At 37.3% G+C, this 23308-nt stretch overlaps 1 protein-coding gene across 1 annotated transcript in view; it reads right to left on the reverse strand.

Moving 5' to 3' along the window:
- The window catches only part of ARID2 (AT rich interactive domain 2 (ARID, RFX-like)), a 106370-nt gene that overhangs the window by 15455 nt on the left and 67607 nt on the right, over positions 1-23308 (reverse strand). Inside the window, exons 7-15 of the mRNA XM_009880878.1 lie at positions 16336-16402; positions 16001-16251; positions 14759-14855; positions 14470-14679; positions 13920-14087; positions 12580-12655; positions 9432-9566; positions 8767-8966; positions 5532-8389 (exon numbers count right to left, since the gene is read on the reverse strand). Coding sequence (XP_009879180.1) covers positions 5532-8389; positions 8767-8966; positions 9432-9566; positions 12580-12655; positions 13920-14087; positions 14470-14679; positions 14759-14855; positions 16001-16251; positions 16336-16402 — 4062 coding nt within the window. The remainder of the gene's footprint in view (positions 1-5531; positions 8390-8766; positions 8967-9431; positions 9567-12579; positions 12656-13919; positions 14088-14469; positions 14680-14758; positions 14856-16000; positions 16252-16335; positions 16403-23308) is intronic.

Consider the following 23308-nt stretch of genomic DNA (forward strand, 5'->3'; position numbering starts at 1 on the left):
ATTGAAGAAATGTGTAAAATAATTGTTGTTGTTTAGAATTCTCTTATCACTGTGCTACTGCAAACTAGAGTAGTTTCGCTCAAACTTGGAGCATTAGGTAGCTACAACATCCATGTATTTTAAAGTCAAATTTATTGCTTGCCTATTAACTGTGCTGATTATATTTTAAAGTCAGCAGATAAAGCAAAATTACACTTGCTTTCCTTGGTTTTATTTTATAAACATAAGTTACATGTTCGAACATCTCAAAGCTTTCCTCTCTTCACTCAAGAAATCAGAAATACTGCTAACGTGTTTTCTTTTTTTCCCTCCTCTATTTCATGTATTGATTTAGTAATGCATGATACACGGGACATCACTAAAATTAGGGATAGTCTTTGGTTTTGAGAAATGAAACTCCTTTTTTCCAGAAATTTACCTAGAAATACTTGCCACATTCTACCTAGTTTACAGTACTGATATGCAATGACTAGGTAAACTCACTTATTTCTTTAACATATGGAACTATGACAGAAATTTATTCCCATTAAAGTCTTTCTGGATAAAGTAACATTGAAGAGAATTTCCCCATGGCAAAACGATTTCACAAAATTTCCTCCTCTAGCAAAACCATTTCATGATTCCAGGTTCCTCACGAAATCAAACGCCCAGTACTCTAGTATACTTGAAAGCACTTCATGGCATCTTTTTATGATCAGATTAGACCTCTCCATGATAGGATTTGCGATTGCCACCACTCAGCACTTTTGCAAATCAGATCTCACTGGATCTCAGGACTGAAAGGTGCCTCTAGCAGCATCACCTATCTCAGTACGGTTTGCACCGAACTCTTAAAACTACATAAATACAAACCCTTAATGTCTGTACAGTCTCCTTACAGACCAGATATTACAGGTTACTTGAATAAGTAGGACATTTTATCTCTAGACTGAGTGACTTTAGATTGAGATGGAGGGAAGGAAGTCTGGCATCGTCATGAAAACTAGGAGTTTTCTGCTAACTAAGAGCTTTCTGCTAACTGGAACGGACTGTTTACAGAAGACACTATTTCTATGCACGAGAGCTTGTCCATTTGGACACATGAGCTTCCTGTGGGGTAGGAATAACAAACCCTCTGGCTTGGGGACAGAAATGGCCTCCACCTCCTTTTCACAGAAGCAATGGTGCCATTCAATATATGAGTTAATGAATAACTCTATTTTAGTGTGATACCTGCCCATTTTATTTAAAAGGCCTACCATGCCATCAACAAGAGAACATACTGCATCCCAGTGTGATGGGGTTCCTGGTGACCTATAGAGCCATATGCAGGTTAAAAGCACTAGACTGCATTTTATCTCCCACCATTAGTACATACACACTCATAGTAAATACATTTAACTCAATAATAAACAGTTAATTAATAGCAAAAATACTATTTTAAAGTATCATAGGATTTGCAGTTTGGTATTAGGAATTTTTATGTTTAGCTTCTTCATGATAATGAGCTTCATAATAAAAAGGTAACCTATAAGCTGAAAATTAATATAGCAGGATTTGAGTGTGAGGAAGAGGTCAGGTGGATGGGCAGGCACTAAAATAGGTATTCTTTTCTTGTTAGATTACTGAAGTTTAAGTCTCCTTGCAACAGTGTGCTTCACAAGTGAAGAGCAGTAAAAGCATAGAGATTCTGTATTTCAGTACTTCCAGCTGAGAAACTCATTTGCTCTGTGGCTAGAAATGAATGACACCTCCTGGAGCTACACACCTGCTTTCTGGTGCATGGTAATTCTCAGCTTCCCAATCAACAGAGAGCAGGAGCAAACGGTGAAGGCAATGCTCACGCAGTTTTTGCCACCTAAATTTCCACAGGAGCATGTTTCAAGCGGGCGGCCTTAAGAGAACTGGGCGTGCATTGTTTGTGAGGGCATGACAGTGATTAGCAGGGAGGTGATTACTTTAAAAGCCAGATAAGGCAATTTAGATCAGATTTGCTCACTTCTAGTAACTTGGTGTGATATCAGAGTATTCCTTCAAAACACACACCAATTGGGACAAACCAACACGGTTATGTTCAACAGATGTTTTGGAGGCATTTGAAGAGGAGTACGAAAAAGTGGAAAAGAAAGTGTACAGGTAGGTAATAGCTCATTTCTTTTCTTTTTCATCCACTGGTCCAGCACAATGCCTCAGGAAAGCAATAATCCAGGAACAGAGACCACCAAAATAAAAGGAAGCCGAGACAGTAAAGTGCCAGTTCTGTCTCCTCTCAGACTACATTTCATGAGTTTACAAAATACAGATGGAGATATAAGCAAAACATTGCAACACTGTGCGTATCATATGTTCCTCTTCTGACATAACCCATACACCCATAGCCCAATTTTTCATAAAAATGCAAAAAAAAAAAAAATCTTTAAAGTCAGTATATATGTAGTTATTTTTCAATGAGTTTTGCTGAGGTGTACAATTAACATGGAATAATCAGATGTTATACACAGAAGATACATGTCTAACTGGATTTTGATAGGAATACACAGGCTGTCCCATAAACAGCACATATATAAATTTTCATTATTTTAGTAGACCATTTAAATCAACATTTTTCCCCCAAGCATATAGTACCAGGCGATTTCAAGCTACCATTCATATAATGAAATAAATGTTGTCTTAACTTTTACAATCCCTTAAGGATTATTTCACTCCTTTTCTTGCTTTCCTTAGTTTTCACGTTGCTGCTTCCTTCCTCCTCTATTTGTTTGCCCTTCCTTATCTTCAGTTTAAGCATCTTCCCTTTCTCCTCTCTGCAGTTCATGACAACTAATCCTGCTGTAGTTGCATAAGCAATACTCTCCTCCCTTTTCTGTCCTCCACATCTCCTTCTCCAGTATTCCTGTTGGGTTACCATTTTATTACAAATTTTCTTCTTCCATCCCTTTCTCAATTCTCTGAAATACAAGGTCTAGTTTAGAATAAAATTTTAACATGACAAGCAAACAGGAAATCACACACTAAGAGCTTCAGCAGCTATGTAATTTTGCCATAGCTAATATCCCTTTATTCCCTGTCCCTCACCGTTTTTCTCCATTGGGTTGTATTTATAATAAATTTCACACTGTTTGCAGAAAGAACTATGTTCTCCCATTTCTTCTGCAAGACAGCCAGCATACATTAGACACTGCAGAGAGGATAAAACAATGCAGATGCTCAAGCGAAAAAGGTGTTCCTTAGCTGCTGCCTTTCAAAAAGTCAGGGACAAAAAAAGCTGCTTATCATACAGGGAAGACTCACAAAATGTGCAGGGAAAAAATAGATTACACACAGCCTAACCTCAAAAGAAGTCATCAGTAAAACTCACACTGAGCTCACAAGCATTTGGCTACATCTTAGTATTTCTGGATGTCTTAAAGATACTCCTAAAAGCAGACTCAATATTGGAAATACTTAACATCTGCTTTTCCAGAAAAACAATGGCTACTGCAGCTGCTTTGGAAACAAAAGAGCCGTCCAGGATGATTTTGATACTGCTTTAGTCCAATGCATTGATTTTAAAGGAGTGGTAAAGATCCTTGAAAGTCTTAAGCCAAACTATGATGTCCAATATACCTGAACAGAGTACTATAAAGTGGGTTCTATTATAAGTCAGTACTTAGCATTATCATGATAGACATGATTCATAGATACCCACAGGTAATGGTTAAGGCAATTATCTAACGAATTAGACTGTTCACCAAGATCAAAACTAATTAACTCTTTTTCTCCCACATTCCTGCAATTTTGAAGAAAGAAAAGGCATCCTACAGACAGAAGAATGAGCTAACTTCGATGGAAGCAGACATTAAACCAAGTTATTTTGATCTGCAAATTTCTACTGAATGGCATACCCAGCTGGCAGCATTTTTCTGTTTGTAAAGGCAATGGAAAATGTAGGAACTATTAATGATAGTGTTATTAGTGACAGTGTAAAAAAGGAAATATCAACACAGAAAATACTTTTTTCTTCCCCTCTATTTAATGATACACGTTATCTAATACAAATGAAACAGTTAACTGTATTAGTTTAGTAGCTGTTTGAGACACAACTGAAAATTCTTGTTAGCCACATGTCCAGGGGACAAATAACCACAGATAATATTTATTCAATTCCAGAGACATGGCAATACCATCTTCTATTTCAGCCAAACCCCTAGCAAAGCTATAATGGAATTTCAAACTGCGTAACAGCTTAAGACACTCACTGTGAAAAGCAAAGCACAGCTAATATATCCACACTACAGAAAATCTGGCGCATTGTCCCTATGCTGCCAACAGACACTGTCATTTTGGTGAAATAATTTCTAGTAAGAACAAAGATAAATAACTTATCAGAAAAATGTAGATATTTCTTTGATAAAACCTAAGTGAAAATTAACAAGTGAATTTAAAGACATTTTAAGAAAACAGAAAGAAAACTTGTTAACTGTTAGTCCTGATTTCTGACAACTAAATGAAGGTTTCTGTTGAAAGCTGTTTTGACTGTCCTAACTTGACACAGAAAAAGAAATAGCATTAGCCATCACTTGTTGAATTTTGAGTTCTAGCTCTGCTTAAGTCCATAAGGTCTATCAAAAACAAACAAAAACCCCAACCAACCAAACAAAAAAGGAAGATAACAAATAAAAGACTTGTCTTATCTCAAGGTCAAAATGCACTAACATACACTCAAGATTTAATTTCTCCTCTTCACAGTCTGTCAGAACTCTGTCAGACCTACTATTCTATTTTTTGCTCCTGTTCAGGTTAGGAACGTTTTTTGGAGAGGGATTTTCTGTCCATGTACAAAACTGAAATAAATTCTAGAAACTGAAATAATCTCAAACATGGTTATTTGTACTTATTAATGGGAGTAACCACTTTCAAATGGTTAAAAAAAAGTTGATCAAGGGAAAAAAAAGAGCCTTCTCCAAAGCCTGTCAAACAGAAAAAAAAGCACCAAACAATGCTTATTCTATCGATAAATAAACATTACAAATATTTTGTAATAAACAAACATAAACATTTCAACAAATTTACAAAACAATACTTTCTCCTGATTGTAGCGAATGCCTGAAGCAAGTCTTTAAAGATCACCTTTAAATGCAAGAACTTCAACTCATTTCAGCAAGCCACAGGCATTTGCGATCATTAACTTGCAAAAAACCATATTCACTCCTCCACAAGCAATAATGACCAAGAATAAAATGCAGAACAATATCGACATTTTTCCAAGACTGTACAACAAATCATTTTTGTTTTCAGAACAGTTAATCCTTTAAGGAAGAAATCAGTGAGTAGAAGTTCCTTGCGTATTAGCAAGCTACAAACTATTTTAAATTCCACTATTGTCACTGACATTGAAGAGGTATGCAAACTATTAGAACTTTAGTCCCTGAAAGAACAGAAACCACCGTTTTCTGAATATTTTAAACACTATGCAAGAGATATTGACTGAGTTTACATTTTCACCCCTGTTATTTCACAGCATTAGTCAGAATCACAGTTGGAATAAACATGAAAAGAACACTGCAACATACCTGTGTGACCATGCTTTGTATATACGTGGTTGGATGCTGCTGCTTTTGTTGAACAGCACTTTCTATTGCTACTTTCGCTACAGTGCTTGGATCCGCTCCAGCTGGCACAGCAACCATAGTTGCACTGCAACCAGCATTGTTGGGGTCACTGATTGTAACAATTCTAACTCCTACTTTATTTGGAATTCCTGGAACAGTTTCCCTGTCATTATCCTCTGCTGGCCTCTTTACAGTTTTGCATTCTGCTGTGCCATTAGTAGACCGAACTTCGGATGACAGGGTAGACTGGGACACTCTAGGTCCTGAGTGTGGAACTGCTATGATTTGATGCCCCTGTATAACAGAGGCTGTAGATTGTGGTGAGACAACTACACTTGGGCGTTGCTGAGGCACATCTGAATTCAAACTTGAAGCTAGAGGTCCATTAGGTAAATCAGTGTTGGTACCACTAAGTTGCTGGGTTAACAGTTTTGCAGCCTCCTGTGTACCGCTTACAACAGGTGAACTACTCAAAGTTAATACAGGCCCATTAGAAATTCTTTCCCCTTGATCACCTTTGGCAGTATCTTGCTGCGTGGCATCCAAATTCCCTTGTTGTTCCACTGAAGATATCTCACCATTTCCTACATGATTGGAAGTTTTGTGATTTGGAATGTTTTTGCTCAAATGAGAACCATCTCCTTTATCAAAATCACAGATTCCATTAACTAGGGGCTTCTTCAAATCACTTTTAATTTCCTGTGTGTCCATTTGTTCAAAGTTCTGCTTTCCGGGAGCTCCGTTCTCACCCATTTCTAATGATGGCCCATTACTGACTTGTGAGCACTGATTGGCCTCATTCTGAGTTTTCCCTGAGTTAGAAGGAGGTAGACTGGAGTCACTATACTTTCTCCCATTTAAAAGACTTCCCACCTGCATTTCATTTTCTTTTGCATCCCCATTGCTGGTGTTTGCAGCTCCTCTTCGGCAGGAAGGATTCTCCATAACTTCAATTTTACGTTCGTGAATGTGTAAACCTGTTGCTTCCTTTGCTTCTTCCTCCTTTTGGCAAATTATTTTATCACCTTTGAATGGGGGAGCAGCAGTACACGGTGATTGTCCAGCTGAAGGTGCTTGAGTAGCTGGAAGCGTTTGCACCTGTAGCCCAACTCCTGTCTGTGCTCCACTCACTGCAATTCCTGCAGGAGAAAAGATTTGAGTTGCATTTCCCTGACTCACAGTTGCAGTAGCAAAACTCGTATTTGGCACAACTGTTATCGTAACCTGGTTGCCAGTAGTCCCTTGGAAAATAGTTGCTGGGCTGTTTGAGATCAACTGGCCTGGCAATATCTGTAAATTAGAAATGGGTACTGTTTGTACTGCCCCTTGGGGCTGGATTGCACCCGGGACCAACTGAACATTTTGCTGTCCAACCAGCAGCTGCTGAGTTGGAGACTGTCCTTGAACTCCAAAACCTGGCGCCTGGTTATTGGCCATCTGATAAACCACCTGAGGGCTAGGAGCTCTTGCATTGTTAGGTGGAGGAATCTGTGGAGCTGGGAGTATAAGCTTTCCCCCTGGAGTTGAGGGGCCTCTTTTCGGAAGGAGCAGTTGTTTTATCAGACTAGACTCACCAGAGTTAGGCTGGCCAACTCCTGTATTAGCTTGCTGTGACTGAACTTGCATTTGTATCGGTTGTTGTACCTGTACCTGCTGCTGTGACGATGCTGGTGAATGTTGCTGCTGCTGCCTCTTTACAGAAAGCATCTGGCTGACAGTAGGAGGGGGCCCTTGTGACTGAGGAGTGGTAGATGAAGATGACATAACTGCGGGGACTTGATTATTTGTAACCGGACCTGGGGATGGTGAAGAAGATGGAGTAATGGTTGGCTGTCCAGTCAACTGGACAGTTTGACCAGCGGGAATAGAAGCTGGATTAGCGAGCACTATTTGATGAATGGCTGGTGCATACGTTTGACCTTGCTGAGCTGGCTGGCTTACAATCACTACACTTTGCTGGGACGGTGCTGGGGGCTGCTGCTGTGGCTGCATCGGCTGCTGTACCACGGCAGGCGGAACTTGCTGAGATGGCAGAGGCTTTGGTGCAATATTCTGGAACCCTACCCTAGATGTTGGTGGGTTTTGGACACCTGCGATTGTAACCACCTGCCCAGCTGCTACTTGGAAATTTTGAACTGTGGTGGCAGAAACAATGTTAGATGCAGAGGTTGTGACGTACTGCTGTGGTGCTATGATGACTGTATCTTGTTGCTGGTTGCCAGCAGAGGACTGCTGAGATGATGTCTGCCCAGGTTGTGATGATGTGCTGATTAGCTGTTGACCCTGTGAAACTGCCGAACTGCATGCTGGTATGTTTTGTACTCTGCCAAATATATGACCCTGAGGTACAGCTTGCTGAATTACCGTAACAGGAGTGCCTGAAGGTATCTGTCCTGGTACCACTGCATGCAGTGGAGACTGTTGTTGAATTACAGGTTGGTGGTGAAGCAACGTCTGAGAACTAACAACAGTAACAGACGGCTGCTGTCCTGTAGTGCTGTGATTTTGATTAGAAGCTTGTGGTGCTCCTCCTACAGCAATAGTCACAGGAACCGCAGACTGGGGAACAGAGCTCTGTATTACTGTGGCCTTCACTACTTCACAGGATATTGGACCTTTATTCTGTATAACAGTCACTGGAGCATTTTGTTGCTGCTGTGTATGAATAGAAGGATTCTGTGGAATTCTAGAAACAGTCTGTGCCACAGTATGAACACCTTGAATTGGAAAAGACATCTGTGTTGCTGTCAAAGTTGAAGACTGGTTAATAGGGGTCCTCTGATAGTGATTTCCTACGCTTGGTAGCCCGTGAGGGATTCCTATTGAAATAAACACAGTAAAAGTTTGGAAGCAAAAATTATTTCAAAACACATTATTGTAACAAATTTTTAAAAATCAAAGGCTTGAATTTGTAATTCTATATGAAGCAGTTTCTCTTCTCAGCTATACTGCATCTGAATTAACGATGCAGCAACAACGGCTTGTCTGCTGACTGGCAAGTTTATGGGTTACACTTCAAATACTAGAATGGCATGCAAGTACATACTGCAATACTATTCCTAACGTTATTGAATAAAATCGATCAAAAGACGTGGCCCTGACTTCCAACACTTTCAAACTATTTTCAAAAACTTTTGTCTTTTAGTGTCAGTTCAGAATCTATGCAAGATACTTGATATTTAATTAATTTAAAAACCTGCTGGCGAAGGAGACGAAGACACATCAGGAATTGAATCAACCCGGACAACTGGGGTAGACGAAGTTGGTTGCTGCTGATAGTACATCTGAATGGGAAGTGGTATAGCTCTCCTTTTGACTCCTACCACATGTATATGTGCTTGACCATTGTTACTTGGATCTTCTACTCTCTTCACTGTATGATTTGGAAAGACAGTTCTGCAAAACACAATATAATTCTATGTTAATAAACACAATAACTCAAAACAAAAACATTGTAAGATGATTAACTAACTGCTCTTGTGTGCAGAGTAACTGCACCAATGCCTGTATCTTTGCAATACAGCAGGATTAGCCAGTACCATCTGAGTATTCCTCATGGAGGACTAACAGGTCCACTAGATGGTTGCCCAAGATCTCACACAAGGTAAGTGAAAACCACCTCCAAAAAACTACCTGCGAAAGAATTAAAAGAACTACAAGCAGAGAAGGAACCCTATCAAAGATCCTGAAATGGAATGAAATAAAATTAAACAAACTCTAAACATTTGTTTCAATTAAAATTCTAAAACTGGATGTCTTTCAAACTCAACTCAGTGGATCTTTTCTCAGAAATCTAAAGCTACGGGTTAGTACTGAGCACATACAATTGCTTCTTTATTGTTGCACGAATTTTTGTCTTACCGCAGACATTTATAAAATCCAGTTGACGTTAGGATTCCACCTCGAGCTAATTTACTACAGGTAGAGAGGTATTCAGAGTACATTTCTGCTCGAGAAACTGAGCAATCAAGATTCACCTCAAAATGTGCATTCAACCTGAGAATGAAAAAATAAACCATGAAACAAAATAGAGAGTACTTTTAAAAGGGTTGTTAAAACGTTTCTATCACAGAGAGATTTGAGACCTGATAACAACATGTAAAACAGCATTTAGTATATTGTCTTGTCAAATGGCTGTTCGATACTTTCTCCTTCTCACTGTTTGTGATTCAACATGTAGGACCCCTAACACATGTAGCCAGTTTTACACGCAACATCTTATTTACATACGTAACATGCAAAATAGTCTCTACACAGGACTTTTTTTTAATCAGAAACAAAATTAAAAAAGAACTCATTGTTTGGTGACATCTCTGCCCCACAGCTCTACTCTTATTTCTTAATGATTCTACTTTAGGCAAAAGATGGACTGAATGCTAGCTAATTCTTTATCAGAAATTTCTATCAAAAGTCAACATTTATATCAAAACCAAGATTTTGTAACTGATCTGCTAACGCAGTCTTACTATAAAATACAAATAAAACCAGGAATAGAGTAACAGTCTCAACCCTGTCATTCTGACAGGAGAGAGGGGACTTGAATTCTAAGAGAGTATGCACACAAACACACACACACTCTCATTCCTGGAGTCCCACACCACATACACATCAATAAAATCTTTGAACAACCTGTTCTGCTTAATGTTCAATCTCCAGGGACAGAAAGCATTTGCATCTCCTACAGACTCTCCACAAGCACACAAACCATCCAACCCCTGACCAGAAAGCTGTGATTGAAGGAAACATTTTCTATCAGTTTAATTTTTTCTTTCAAATCCATTGTTTCAAACCAGAGACTTGGGAACAGTTCATCCGCAGCAGCAAATGGACGTAAGTAACAACTCCCACACAATGCTCAAATACCTGTACCAGAATATAGGCCCTGACAGAATAAAAATATTTCTTAAATTGTCAGCATTTACTATATGGTGCTAACGCTTCGGAAGACTACACTGCATTCTCCTTTGTAGAGTCTTACACTCCCAGTATAACTAGATGATCCAAAAGAGAGAAAGCAAATGATTACATTCTCTCATAACCAGCGAAGAGTAAGTATAATGCCATTTCAACCTGCAGCTGAGTTACAATTTTATGATTACAAAAATTGAGATCACACTGTGTAACAGAAAGTCTAGGTGTTAATTAAATTTGGCATATCAGACAATGACTGTCTAGTTGGGTATGTTAGGCTCACACACTATCATTGGTACCAGCAAACTGAAGATATTCAGGACTTGTAATGGTGAAGTGGAATCTGCGATTAGCACTTTACTGTCACACACACTTACTGTCACTTACCCTACAAGGACTCCTACTCGGGCTAAGCTGGCTAATAATACATCCAGGAAGGTCAGTTTAAATACCTTGTCTTTCTGTTGCTTCTGACACAGTAACTTCTAAATTCTACTGCTACGAGTTACTCATTTTCCCATTTCCCTCAACAGGAAGCAATGACTAAAACATACCATGAAAATTTACATGAATGTAAGACACTCCACGTTAGCAACGGTGAAAATGCTTGGGAGGGGCTACTCCTCCGCTCTCAATTTGCCTTCTTCATTTTGGCAACACAGATTCAGGATTAGATACTCCCAATTTGCCTTCTTTTTGGCAACACAGATTCAGGATTAGATGTTAATTTGTATTTTTCATTAACTCATATCTAGCTAAGACCAGGAGAAAAATCAAGTACGAAATAATAGTATTCAATACGGACAGCTGCAGAAGCACACAGAATCAAAATCAAAGCAGATATTCCAAATCTTCCTGATATAATGCTCTGTGGTTTGCTTCAGTATCTTCTGTCATTTGATGGTATCACACAGTTGCAGCATGGTACTTACCCATACTTAACACCTGAAACGTCTATTTTACATTTTATACAGAATGCAAAATTCACCTTGCCTACAGCTTTACTACTGAAAGCTAAATGTCTAGTGCTCTCTATAGTCAATAGAGAGAAGGTGGCACCAGAAGGTAATGCATAATCTCATCAGAAACTAGGCAGGTGAATGCAATTCATTTTACTATTGGAGGAATCTCCCACTCAATTGAAAAGGCAGCCTAGAAAACTAGCTTTGGCTAGAGACCAACTTGCAGATCGCTAAAGCTGCTGTGATTCTGACTCCAGGTATCCCCGTTTAACTGTCTAAATGTGAAATTTCTCAGTCTTTCAGTGGCACACATTAATACTTTGCAGCGTGTGAACAGAAGCATGGGAACAACATCGGTTGACCACAAGAATCCACAACATTTCCCCCATATAATCAAAGCTTTGCTGGAAGCAGAAGTAAAACTAAATCATGACCCAAAGCACTGACAAATTCTACCCACTTTATCTTGAAGGCCTTTGCCTGATCAGGAAGGCAACTGATGAACACATGTATCAGTTGTGAAGCAGCAGAGGTGGAAAGGCCCAAGAGGAACGGATTAATACAAATATTTAGAATGTGTGTAGATTTATGTAAGTCAAATAGTTCAGAGAGATCACACTCGGTCCACATGAGAACCACAGGCGGAATAATTTCTCTCAAAATATCTGACAGCAATATTAGTTGAAAGCAAGAGAATTTGGACAGAAAAAGCTTTGACCTTAACTTGCTCGAGGTTCATAATGATCACATGAGAGTTTTGCAGGGCCTAGCTTCATAATTTGATAATTACTTTTATATTGGTGCAGTAACCAGATGAAAACACTCATGAAACAGATAATGCTGCCTGACAATTTAAAAAAAATAAATAAAATCAAGCCCAGAGTTAAAAATCAAATTCAATTCTATTCTAAGACAGAAAACCAGTAATTTCAAGTATCAACTATTGAAGAGTAAATATTCTGTTTTTTTCTTTCATACTTCTTCAAAGCAATGACAGAATGGTTTTGCTTTATACTTTTCAGAAAAATGAGTCTAACAGTAAATAGAAGCACACTAGAAAATTCTGTGACACAGGAATACAGGAATTTTTCTTCATTTTTCTTCATTGAAGTATTTGAATAGAACTACACACTTACCACTGACATGCAAATTTCTCGCTGTCTATTTCTACTATTCCAGGTGGTGGAGCAACATGTGGTGCTGTCCTAGAAGCTGTGGACAATGAGGGGAAGAAAAAAAACCACAAACTTGCTGAAACGATTTTTGTTCTCCTGAATGAAGAAGCACTTTAACTCCATGACTTTCACTGGTACAGTTTCTCCTGAGTGTAAGCAAGGATGTATCCAGCTAAGGCAAGTCACAAAGGTGCACTAAGACTACAGATTTGCACCACAATTTACTAAGGTGAAGCAGGGCACTCCAAGGCCAGAGCCACCACTGAAGTGCAATCATGACATAAGCATTTAATGATCCATGATCTCAGTACTTCATAGAGTACTTAGCATGATTTAAGAGTGGCACAATACTCCACCAGAACAGGCGCAAATACACAGCAATTATTTTTCCACTTCCTAAGTGAAAGCAAACACAACACAGAATTTTGTTGCGATGTCCCATTGGTTCCTTCTATTCACTCTTGTTCATCCCCCTTAGTCGCATTCTTTGCCAGTCACTTTCACTGTGATACCTGCACCCATTCCAGAAACAGTACACTTAAACATGCAAGGCAGCGTCTGTCATAATGGTTCTTTCTCCATTTTTTCCCCAGAACGAATAGCAGTGTTGCATCTTGTGCGCACTTGTGGTATACGGCTGTGAGCTTTTTTTAGTAAAGACAGAATGAGGTACATATGCTACTCCCCCTGACCAATAATAGTTAGCTGTGCCGTCAACTTCCAAAGTGCCATTATTTAATCCCAAAATAAAACTGCAAAAAATAACCATAATTACAATTTAATTTACAATTTAGAAAAAAAAAAAAATTCAAGCTTTAAACAATAGTTAAAATTTGGTTTACATGACACCAAGCTGTTTAGCAGCTTCAACAGAGGCATGATTCTGTGTGTCTAATCTCTGCAATTCTATCAAATACCATATATTACTGCCAATAATATTCTGTGTAAAAACACAACATAAAATGGACCTCCAATTCTCTGCAAATCATGGCAACAACCTAGAATGGACACTTTTTCTTTCCACTGAACAAGTTAAAATAAGGAGTGTACATAACTCTCAGTAAATTTTCAGATTATCAACTGAAAAATATTAAGCTTCTTTTAAAGCTTGTTTCACAACAGTTTTGCCTAACATAGCTTTGTATTTGCTTTGTGAACAATTACCTGAAAAAGATACTGTATGTTATGCATAATGCTAGGTGTATTCATGTAAATTAATCAGAAACGTATCAAAGATGAAAATCATACATGCCATCTAGGAAATCTTGTAGAAGAATATGTTCTCTTACAGTGATACTAACCTGGGACACCTGTTGCATGGGCCTGTGAAGAACCATGATCCATTACTTGTGGTCTGACATCAGGTACTCCTTGCTGGCTAACGCACTGATGTTCAATGAGTTTTACAGCAGTAAGTGCATCAGGTCCAAACATCTGGATGTCCATAGAAACCAGACATACTAATGTATCTAAAGTATTAAATGTAAAACCGACAATGACATTAGGACAAGACAAATGAATGCTGCTGGAACATATTGATTTGGTTTAAAATTGCCATGTGCTGGAAGAAAAGAAGCCTCTGTATGCTTCTGTAGATTTATTTAAAAAAAAAACAAAACCCACCCACAATTCATGGCATTAAAAAAAAAGCCTTCAAAAGTTTTAGCTTCCCTAGTTATTAGCATCATCAATTTCTTGAGGACATAAACAATAAATTTTAGTAAAACTTGCTAAAAATCCCTAAGCTGCATACACACACAAACAAGCCACATTTTAAACCACTGAACATGATATATTCTTAAGTCTTTTTTCCTACATAAGTGAGAGTAATAGATTTAGTTTCTCCCTTACCTATGCTCTTCTCTACTTTAGCGATCTTTGAGCAGGCAACTTCTCCCATTTCTGTGAGCATGTATAGCACCTCAAGTGCTGAGATTACAAGCAGCACATCCGGTAGCGTGAGATGACATATGATCTCTTTATAGGATTCTTGATCCACATATTCACAAATTAAGACACCATTATCTTCAGCCTTGCAAAGATTTGCCAAGATTTCCATGCCTGAAGAACAAATACAAAATAGTTTTAAACAGCAATAATTACAATTCTAATGTAACAATAAAATAGCTAGAGATCTTACCTCTCATTTTTAAAAATCTATCCCTTGACATGAGGCATTTTGTAACAGTGTGAAACATTAGATGAGTAGTTTTGAAATCAACAGGATCCAAAAGAAGCTGATAAAAAAAAAAAAAAATCTATGACTAACACTATCCATACAGTGCTAATGGCTCAAATCCTTAAATCTGCATTATCAAAATGTAAGATTCAGAAGTGTTTAAATGCAGCACGCGTAAATAACATTTCTGTCCACAAAAACAGAACCCTATGAGCTTTTCATCATAGCTAGTATTTTGAGCCCCCTCCTCCTTTTCTGCTCTGAACTAGCAGTTTAATTTACATTTTCTAGCGCTCAGAATACGGAAAATAACTTTATTCCCGGGCAGTCAACAGTATACACAAATATATTTTAATATCTAACAAAGAACAGAACTTGAGTAATGACTAACACTCCTTCCCAAACAACTGTTCATCCTGATCCTAGCTACTTCTGCTTCTCAACCAGAGCTCTCAGACATTATAACATGTAACATTCTTTCTTGTTCAAGAAGAGCTGGATACATGGTAAATGAAAATGCCACCTTTTTTCAGTATTCAGCAGTGGACCAATACTTCAAGTCTCATTCTCTGGTATTACCCATTTTACTTAGATTATCTGTTATATTTTAAAATACAAGGAATATCTGATCATATCGACCTAAAAAATCTGTATCGTTTCTCTGCACAATGATATGACATACTGAAATAGTGTATTTTATTACATTCAAACCTCTTTGAAAAGAAAAGCATGCCTCACATGATTCAGGCAGTATACCCAGTGGCGTATGAGTAGCTTACTGGCGCCTACGACACACAGTGTAAAACCCTCTACCACCCCCTTCCTCAAACATACTATTTTGAAGTTATGACCAAAGGTTATAATTATAAAGTGAAGAAGCTAGTATACACTCTGCAGAATTTAACTAAATTCCTTTCTTCTCTATGGAAAACTAAACTGAAAATTATGCACTATGAATATCTCCTATCTCCCTACACAATCAGCCTTCTTCATGTCAGTGTATTTTAGCAAACTGACACATACAATCCGCATTTTTGTTTTGGCTCCAAATACTTGTTTTCAAATTGCTATTTACAAATTCAGAAAAATAATTTCTTTCCTGCTTCATCTAATGATCAAGGAAAAAAGTAATTAATTTAATTAACACTAAAGTAATGCTTTTATCAAATTGTATTTTAATTGTTCTGTTTTGAAGTACATTACCTCTGCTGCAATATTTCCCAGCGTGTCAAGCCCCAACTGCCGTAGAGAAATAAAATGACTATGAGCAGAGAGTAGCAGGAACCGAAGACAAGTACGATTAGCTGCCAAAAGTTTAACATTTCCCTCTTCAAAAGAAAGATTACGTAAAATCACTGCGATCTGAAGTACCCGCTGCCCTTCAATATCATTAATGCCCAATTTGCGAGGTGGATGAAATAAGGATTCCCAAATCCATTCTTCTGATGGAATATCTACGAAGTAAATAAATAAATTTTAGTCCTTCTTTTGCTATATTTACAAACATGTGTGTATTAAGATTAGTCAAGATATCTCACCTTGAGATTTGCTTCTGTCAGAAATTAGATCACGAACTTCAATATCCTCAACAATATCCTTCCAAAACTGAAGAAAGAATTAAAAACACACTTAATTTCTAGGGGATGATATTTCTTTAAATATTACCTATTTTTATTTCTCTTACGTTAAAATATGGAAAGAATACGAGAAGCATTGTTCTTTAAAAATTTCCTAGTACCTCGATTCATCTAATAGTAACCACATTTTTCACTCATGCGATGATATGCAAGATGTTCAGTACTATACATTAAGAAACTCTTCCTTTCAAGCACCAGAAGTACGCATTCATGATCAACCAACACTACCAGAGAAGTACTTTGCCAAAGCACACACTGAAACTACATGCACAGCTTTCCACCATTAGAAATTCAGCAATTCTAAGTGGAAAAAAGTACAGCTCATCCTCCTTCACCTCCTACAAATAGTGAGTTCCTAAAGCAGAATATGGTGACTCCTCTCAGTTTCAGTACATCTTAGACTCCTGCTAGACGTACAACAGTCAGATTTCTATCTGGTGAGACTTTTTAAAGCTTCTGCTCTGTTTTCCACATGATCATAAATCAATGAAAAGAGAGAGGCCACAACCACCATCACCAAACCCCTTTATAATTAGAAGCAAAACAGAATGCTTCAGCAGACTGGAATTCAAAGTACTTTACAAATATATGGCCTGATCTGGAAGTGGTTGTTCATGTTGCTAGTCCTACTGAAATTCAAGAATTAATGAAGGGATTAAGGTTTGCGAGCTAATAAAAATACTCCTTGTGATGTATATTAATATAAAAATATATAATGATATATATGTTCTAATGTGTATATTATAACAAAAATATAAACATTCATTTGACTAATAAAAATGTATACATTCCTTTGACTTACTAATGAAATACAGCTCCTCTTTTGGCTATGATCACAGAATAAAACCACAAATAAATCTGGATAAAAAGGGAAGGATGGGAAGTACAACTAGCTGAACAGCAGGAGAAATTTTGCTATGCAAATGTAATTACTAAATTACAGTATTCATACCAAGCTTGACACTATTATTTTCCTGAAAAATAGAATACTACAGATTCCATAAATTGGAGGGAAAAGAATTTTATTTTCCACTGCAATGCTGCTAAATGACATCCAAGTGCTGTTTAGTAAAGAGGATTACTTGCACAAAGGATTATTACCGCATTTTAGCAAAGACAAGAACAACCAGATAAAAGTCTAACTTCTTACTGTTTGTGACAAACAGATTTTTCTAATTAATATTGAGGCTATGATCAAGAGCCACTGAAGACAAAGGCATGCAGGTAAAATTTGCAGAATGTACTTCGTTTTGAGCTGCCTTTACTTTTAAAGAGGACAACTATTTAAGGAAGAGGCTTCAGTCATTGCTTTAAAAAGTACACAAAAATACATTGTCTTAAAATTTACCAGTCAGTACACACTTTCCTTCAGGATGTTTCCTTTTGGAAAAGCAATAAACACAGTAAGCCTTCACATTTCACTGCTACTTAAAAGAAAAACCTCAGAAGCTTTTAAAGATTAGTTGTGTAATCAGATAAGTATTTTAAAAAAAAGTTAATATCGAACAGAGACACTTAAAGTCTTCAACTTCAATCTGAACCTCTTTGGAAGAGGCGAAAGTCAATCACAATACAATGTTAAAACAGCATCATGACATTTTGCTCACTGAATCCTCCAATAATCCATTTTTCATCACTAAATATTTAAGTGTACAGTCCAAAATGAAACATTTAAAAACCTCTGGCAATATAAAGTCATAAAGGAGTAAATTTTTCTACCTGGAAGGCAAATCATCTTGGACATGTTCTCAAAGGGATGGAAAGTGAGGATTTAAGTTTTTTGCAGATGAAGACACTACAGACACTGCTAAAGATAAAGCCACAAAGTGCTATGGCTAAAGACGAAGACAGGAATACATTGCTGGAAAACTGTACATCTCACCTAAAACTTGCAGAATAAACAGCACGCTAGTTGCTTGAACAACTGAGAAAGTTTCCCCTTCCTAAAGAAGCAGTCTGTGAAAAAATGCTAGCTGTCAGCTCAGATGAGATTACCTTTTTCAGGAAAGAACAGAACATGGCTCCTTTCCGTAAGTTAAAATAAGAGCGACACCAAGGCACCAAATAAAGTCTACTTAACTGTTATTCTTCAACTTGTTTCATTATACAGTCATGTTCTGAACATAAGACGCTGGCCACGCCAGCTAGAGAATTTTGCCTGAGGATTAGCTAGACCATACGCACAAGCCCTGTCACCTATGTGAAGCACACTAGAATAATGCGAATCCCCCAAAGCCTCAGTTCCTCTGAGTCCTAGAGATCTGGAAAGGCTCTTAAAGCTCTAAGGAAGAGAATCTGCAGGATAGGACATGAACACGCAGACAATAAAACTTCAAAATGAACAATTAAAAAAAAATACAATTTTTTTTTCTGTCTTGAGTGTTTATTTCTACATACAGAAGCACTGTGGGTAATAACGCTCACCAAGAACACCGCTTTACCTGCGGAAGCATCCCAGAGTCTTTTGCTTGCACAAAACTGTAGATTTGCATTCCCAAAGCCAGCATCTGCCACTGGTGTTTCAGCAACTGCAAAATGCCTACTGCACTACTGCAGTAGCAAACCAGACTTCCTGTGAGAACTTTGCAAGATTTCAAACGTTCTCCAGAAGCTCTAGTGACATCACCAAAGAAGTCAGAAATACTACCCAAAAGACAGTATTCACAAAAACCCTCAGAAATATTATCCTACATCCTCCATCCAACAAGCCAGTAACTTAAACAGCTTATCAGTAAGTAATGTGTTCAGGAATCCAAGCAGCTAAGACACAAACTATTATATGTGGCATTTGATATATACGTGGCATTTAATGTATCCATTTTAGAGATGGGCTGCTAACTATAGAGAGGTCAGGATTTCCCCGGACTTTAGCTGTTGACAAGCACGTTGCAACAGTGAATGTACAGATGGAAGCCTGATAAGCTCTATCACTATATCGAGCTCCAGAACACCTGAAAGCTTTGCTGAGGTGAGTTCCTAGCCAAAGAAAGAGACATCTGTCTCTAATTATTTAGAAGATGTAACAACTTTCCATTTGATTCCAAGAAGCTATCTTCTAGCAAGTTCTATTACATAGGAGAGTCGACTATCTCCCTCAGAAAAGTTACTGTTCTCTTCAGGGAATGATGAACAGCTTGAAGCAATACCCTTGTGCACTGCATGTACAGTCATGTAAGAAATTGAAAAAGTGCAGTGAGGCTGGCCTATGACAATCAAAGTATCAATCAAATTATCAGGTATAAAATCTAATTGTCCAAACATTTTAAAAAATGTGGTTTTTTAAGAGATGCGATGACAAACAGATTTCAGCTGATCCCCACACAAACAATAATGCGGAGTCAACAGTGAATATGAATTCTGCATCTTTCACTCAGAGGACTTCATGAAACCCAAAGCAGATTCCAGGACACTTAAGACCTCTTTAGAAAGAAAGAATGAATGAAAGAAAGTCCTCAATAAAACTTTTAGGAAGGTAAATTGTACTTTCCATTCCTTAACTGGAATGATGAAACTTGTTAATTACAAAAACCCTCGCAACACAGTTGGGAAAAATCATTAATTAAAAAAAAAAAAACTGCACCTTATTCTGAAAGTTATCTTCAGCTATTCTGGTGAAATACAGATGTTTCCATGTCACAGACAAATCTTCACACTGGAATCACACGTTCTGCCAGTAAATGATCAAAAAACCCACGCAGTTGTTCTTCCAAAGCACCAGGATTACCTACAATGATCTCCACCTTGCACTTCTGAATAAAGGTGCTCAGATATCTTAAGTTCCGAATGAGTCTGCAGCCTCTGTTACTTTTCTTTACAAGGAAAGAGTTGGCTTTCTTTTCTTGCATTTAAGGAGACTGGTTTGATTGCTCTCAGACCACTCAACATTTGTTTCCTGCCTGAGCAGGAAAGATCCCCCAAAAAAGGATGGCAGTGGGCAGAGAATGACAAGGTGGAAAATAGACTTAAATAACCTAAATACAATGTTTGCTATCTGTTACAAGAGAACAAGGTGAAACACAACAAAACTTTTGTTTGCCCAAGGGAAAGGCAAAAGTGGAAAAAGATAAGTTAAGTCAAGCTTTCTGGGTGTTCCTTTGAAAAACGTACTTATATCACAGAGGCAAGACAAAAAAAAAACCCACAATTTAGTATCACAAGCAGTTATTTATTCCCTACTATAAACTATGGATAGCTGCAATCTGATACTACATATCAACAGAAATAAACAAGAAAGGATGAGAAAGTGAAGCTCTTCATCAATAGATATTCCTATATATATTTTTTAGATCATGACAACACACTGGTAATAACAATATGAAGCAAAAAACAATGCTTGACTACGTGACATCCAGATGCTAAGAGATAATGGACAATGGTAAGGAACATGAAAGCCAAGTTCCTTTGGAAAAAGATGCACAGAATTATACAGAACTCACTGGAAATCAGATTAACCAAATTACTATCCATAAAACCAACAGGCGTTTGAGCCCACAGGTCATGTAATGTAGCAATGATCACGACTACTTATTGTCCAAGAAAAATATGAAAAATATGACAGTCAAGTCAGCTTGACCGACCACTGTAAGAGACAAGAGAGGTGACATTTGAAAAGTATTTCAGGCATTCAAATACATAAATATCTCACACTACACACTACCTAAGAAAGATTCAAAGAATAAATGCAAGTAACAAAATTATTATTAAACTTATACAAAGAAGAAAGAGTTGGACAACAAAAGAAGAACTTCACAAAAAAACCCCAAACAGACAGAAACCAGAGAAGTAAATCTTTATGCAACACAATAACGAAAGCATAAAAACTGCATAAGCATGGATTTTGGAACTCTACAGCTAGAAGAGGCCTCAAGAAGTCCAACAACATGAAATCCGAATGCTTAAATTGAAGTAAACAGAAATTAATGGTGCATGAAGAAATTTAATGCTAAACGAGATAGCGGGCCGCTGCTGGAGACATGAAAGAAATACCTGGAAAACCAGCTAAACCTAGCTGATTAGAAGCATGCTATATAAACAAATCGCTCTTGAAAGACAAACTGTACTCACAAGTGAACTTTGCTAACATGAGGAAATTCAAAGAGAAATGAAACAGTTAAAAATGGGAGAGCTTCCAGAGTAGATGAGAAAACATCTGAGCAGGATGTCAGCAGAGCTTGGGGACGGAGACAACAAAACAAAACGAGACACTGGCCAACTGCCAGTTATTCCAATCCTTAAGTAAGGACATGCAGTCATTCCAGCTAACTGGAGATTTAAGCTTATTGACAGCACCAGGAAAAATCAAGAGGGGAGAAAGCAACAAATTAACATAGCTACAAGGGATAACAGCAGGTTCAACTGAAATGATACTCAAATTCTGACAATTAATGGAACAGATTCACAGACCAGTAAAGACATTTGATTCAGTTCAGAGGGAAGTGCTGTAGAAAGTGAGAAAATATGTAGCGCTGGACATAAGATAATGGAAATTACAAATTTTCCAAACAGTTTTTTTATAATGCAGTGAGGAGTGGGGGGAAAGGTACTTGATTCCCTTCAACTGGAACAGTAGTGATGTTGGAGGACACAACCAAACAGGCAACCTCCTTTGCTCGTGAATATGACATTACTGAACTAGTAGACTGCTCTGAAAAAGTCATGTTACCACATACATAAAGTAGAAAGATTTTTAAGTCCAAATTAGAGAATACCACAATTTAAAATCTAAGTATTGGTGCTGAAACAATTGACAAATTCTTTATGATAAATTAATACAGAACTCAAGAGTTGACAGAATACCAAAAAAACAACAGTTATTGCATAGATATTTAAGAAATATCTATTTGGGAGAAATACTAATGGTGATGCTTTAACACTCCTAATGTGCAAAGATACAGTAGAAAGAAGGGAAAAATAATGAAGAAAAAGATACGGCTATTTTTCCTTATTGAAAACTAATTTAAAAATACTAATATGATTAAGAGACTGAAAATTAAATCAGGTTTATTTTAACCAAACATTAAAAACTTCCACCAAACATTTTAGTATAAATACATAATTCTACAATTGCCCCCAATGCCTGTATAACGACGTTGAAATACAGAAACTAAACACCTTTGTAAAATCCAAAGTTCCAAGTTTATGTTCATACATTTCAATAAGCAGGAGGAGGAGCTTGGAAAAAAGTTAGTAAGAGTAGCTATATAGATAAAATGTCAAATATTCTGAACATATCTCATAAATCATTTATATTTGTTTCACTGCATTTGAAAAACTATTTTCAGGTAACAAAGACTAGGAGTTAATTGTTTTTATTTTTTAATTTTTTTAATAAAACTGACATACCAACACTTAAACTGACATTCAACTGCGAAGAACACATGTTTATCATTTCTCTATGAATCCCGAATTTAACCTTGAGCATCACTTTCAGAACAGCTTCAAGATTTCTAATATTTCTCAGCCACCCCAACCTCTAACACATGAAAAATCTGAGTCTGAGGTTAACATTCACAAACTCAACAAAATTTCTATCAATCCAATTCCTATTAATTTAGAATTCATGTGTTTAAGGAATTGCTTTCCCCACTCTACTTTCTATGAATCTCTAACATTCGTGTGTTCATGCCATCACTATACTTTAGCTCATAATTCTACATTTTTCTTCTCCCACTTAAAAACTTTTCTGTTTTCAACTTTACAGAAATTTCTAATCTGATGTCATTATAGTACAGAAACAAACTGGAACAATAACTTTACAAAATGAAGACAAACAACTAGCAGCAAAATAAAAAAAACCCCAAACAAATAAAGAAGAATTTTTTAAAAGATAATGCAAACAATGAAAGGAGTGAGACACATTCAATAGCCATTCTGT

The sequence above is a fragment of the Charadrius vociferus genome, unplaced genomic scaffold (assembly GCF_000708025.1).
Source record: "Charadrius vociferus isolate BGI_N301 unplaced genomic scaffold, ASM70802v2 scaffold52, whole genome shotgun sequence".
NCBI lineage: Eukaryota > Metazoa > Chordata > Aves > Charadriiformes > Charadriidae > Charadrius > Charadrius vociferus.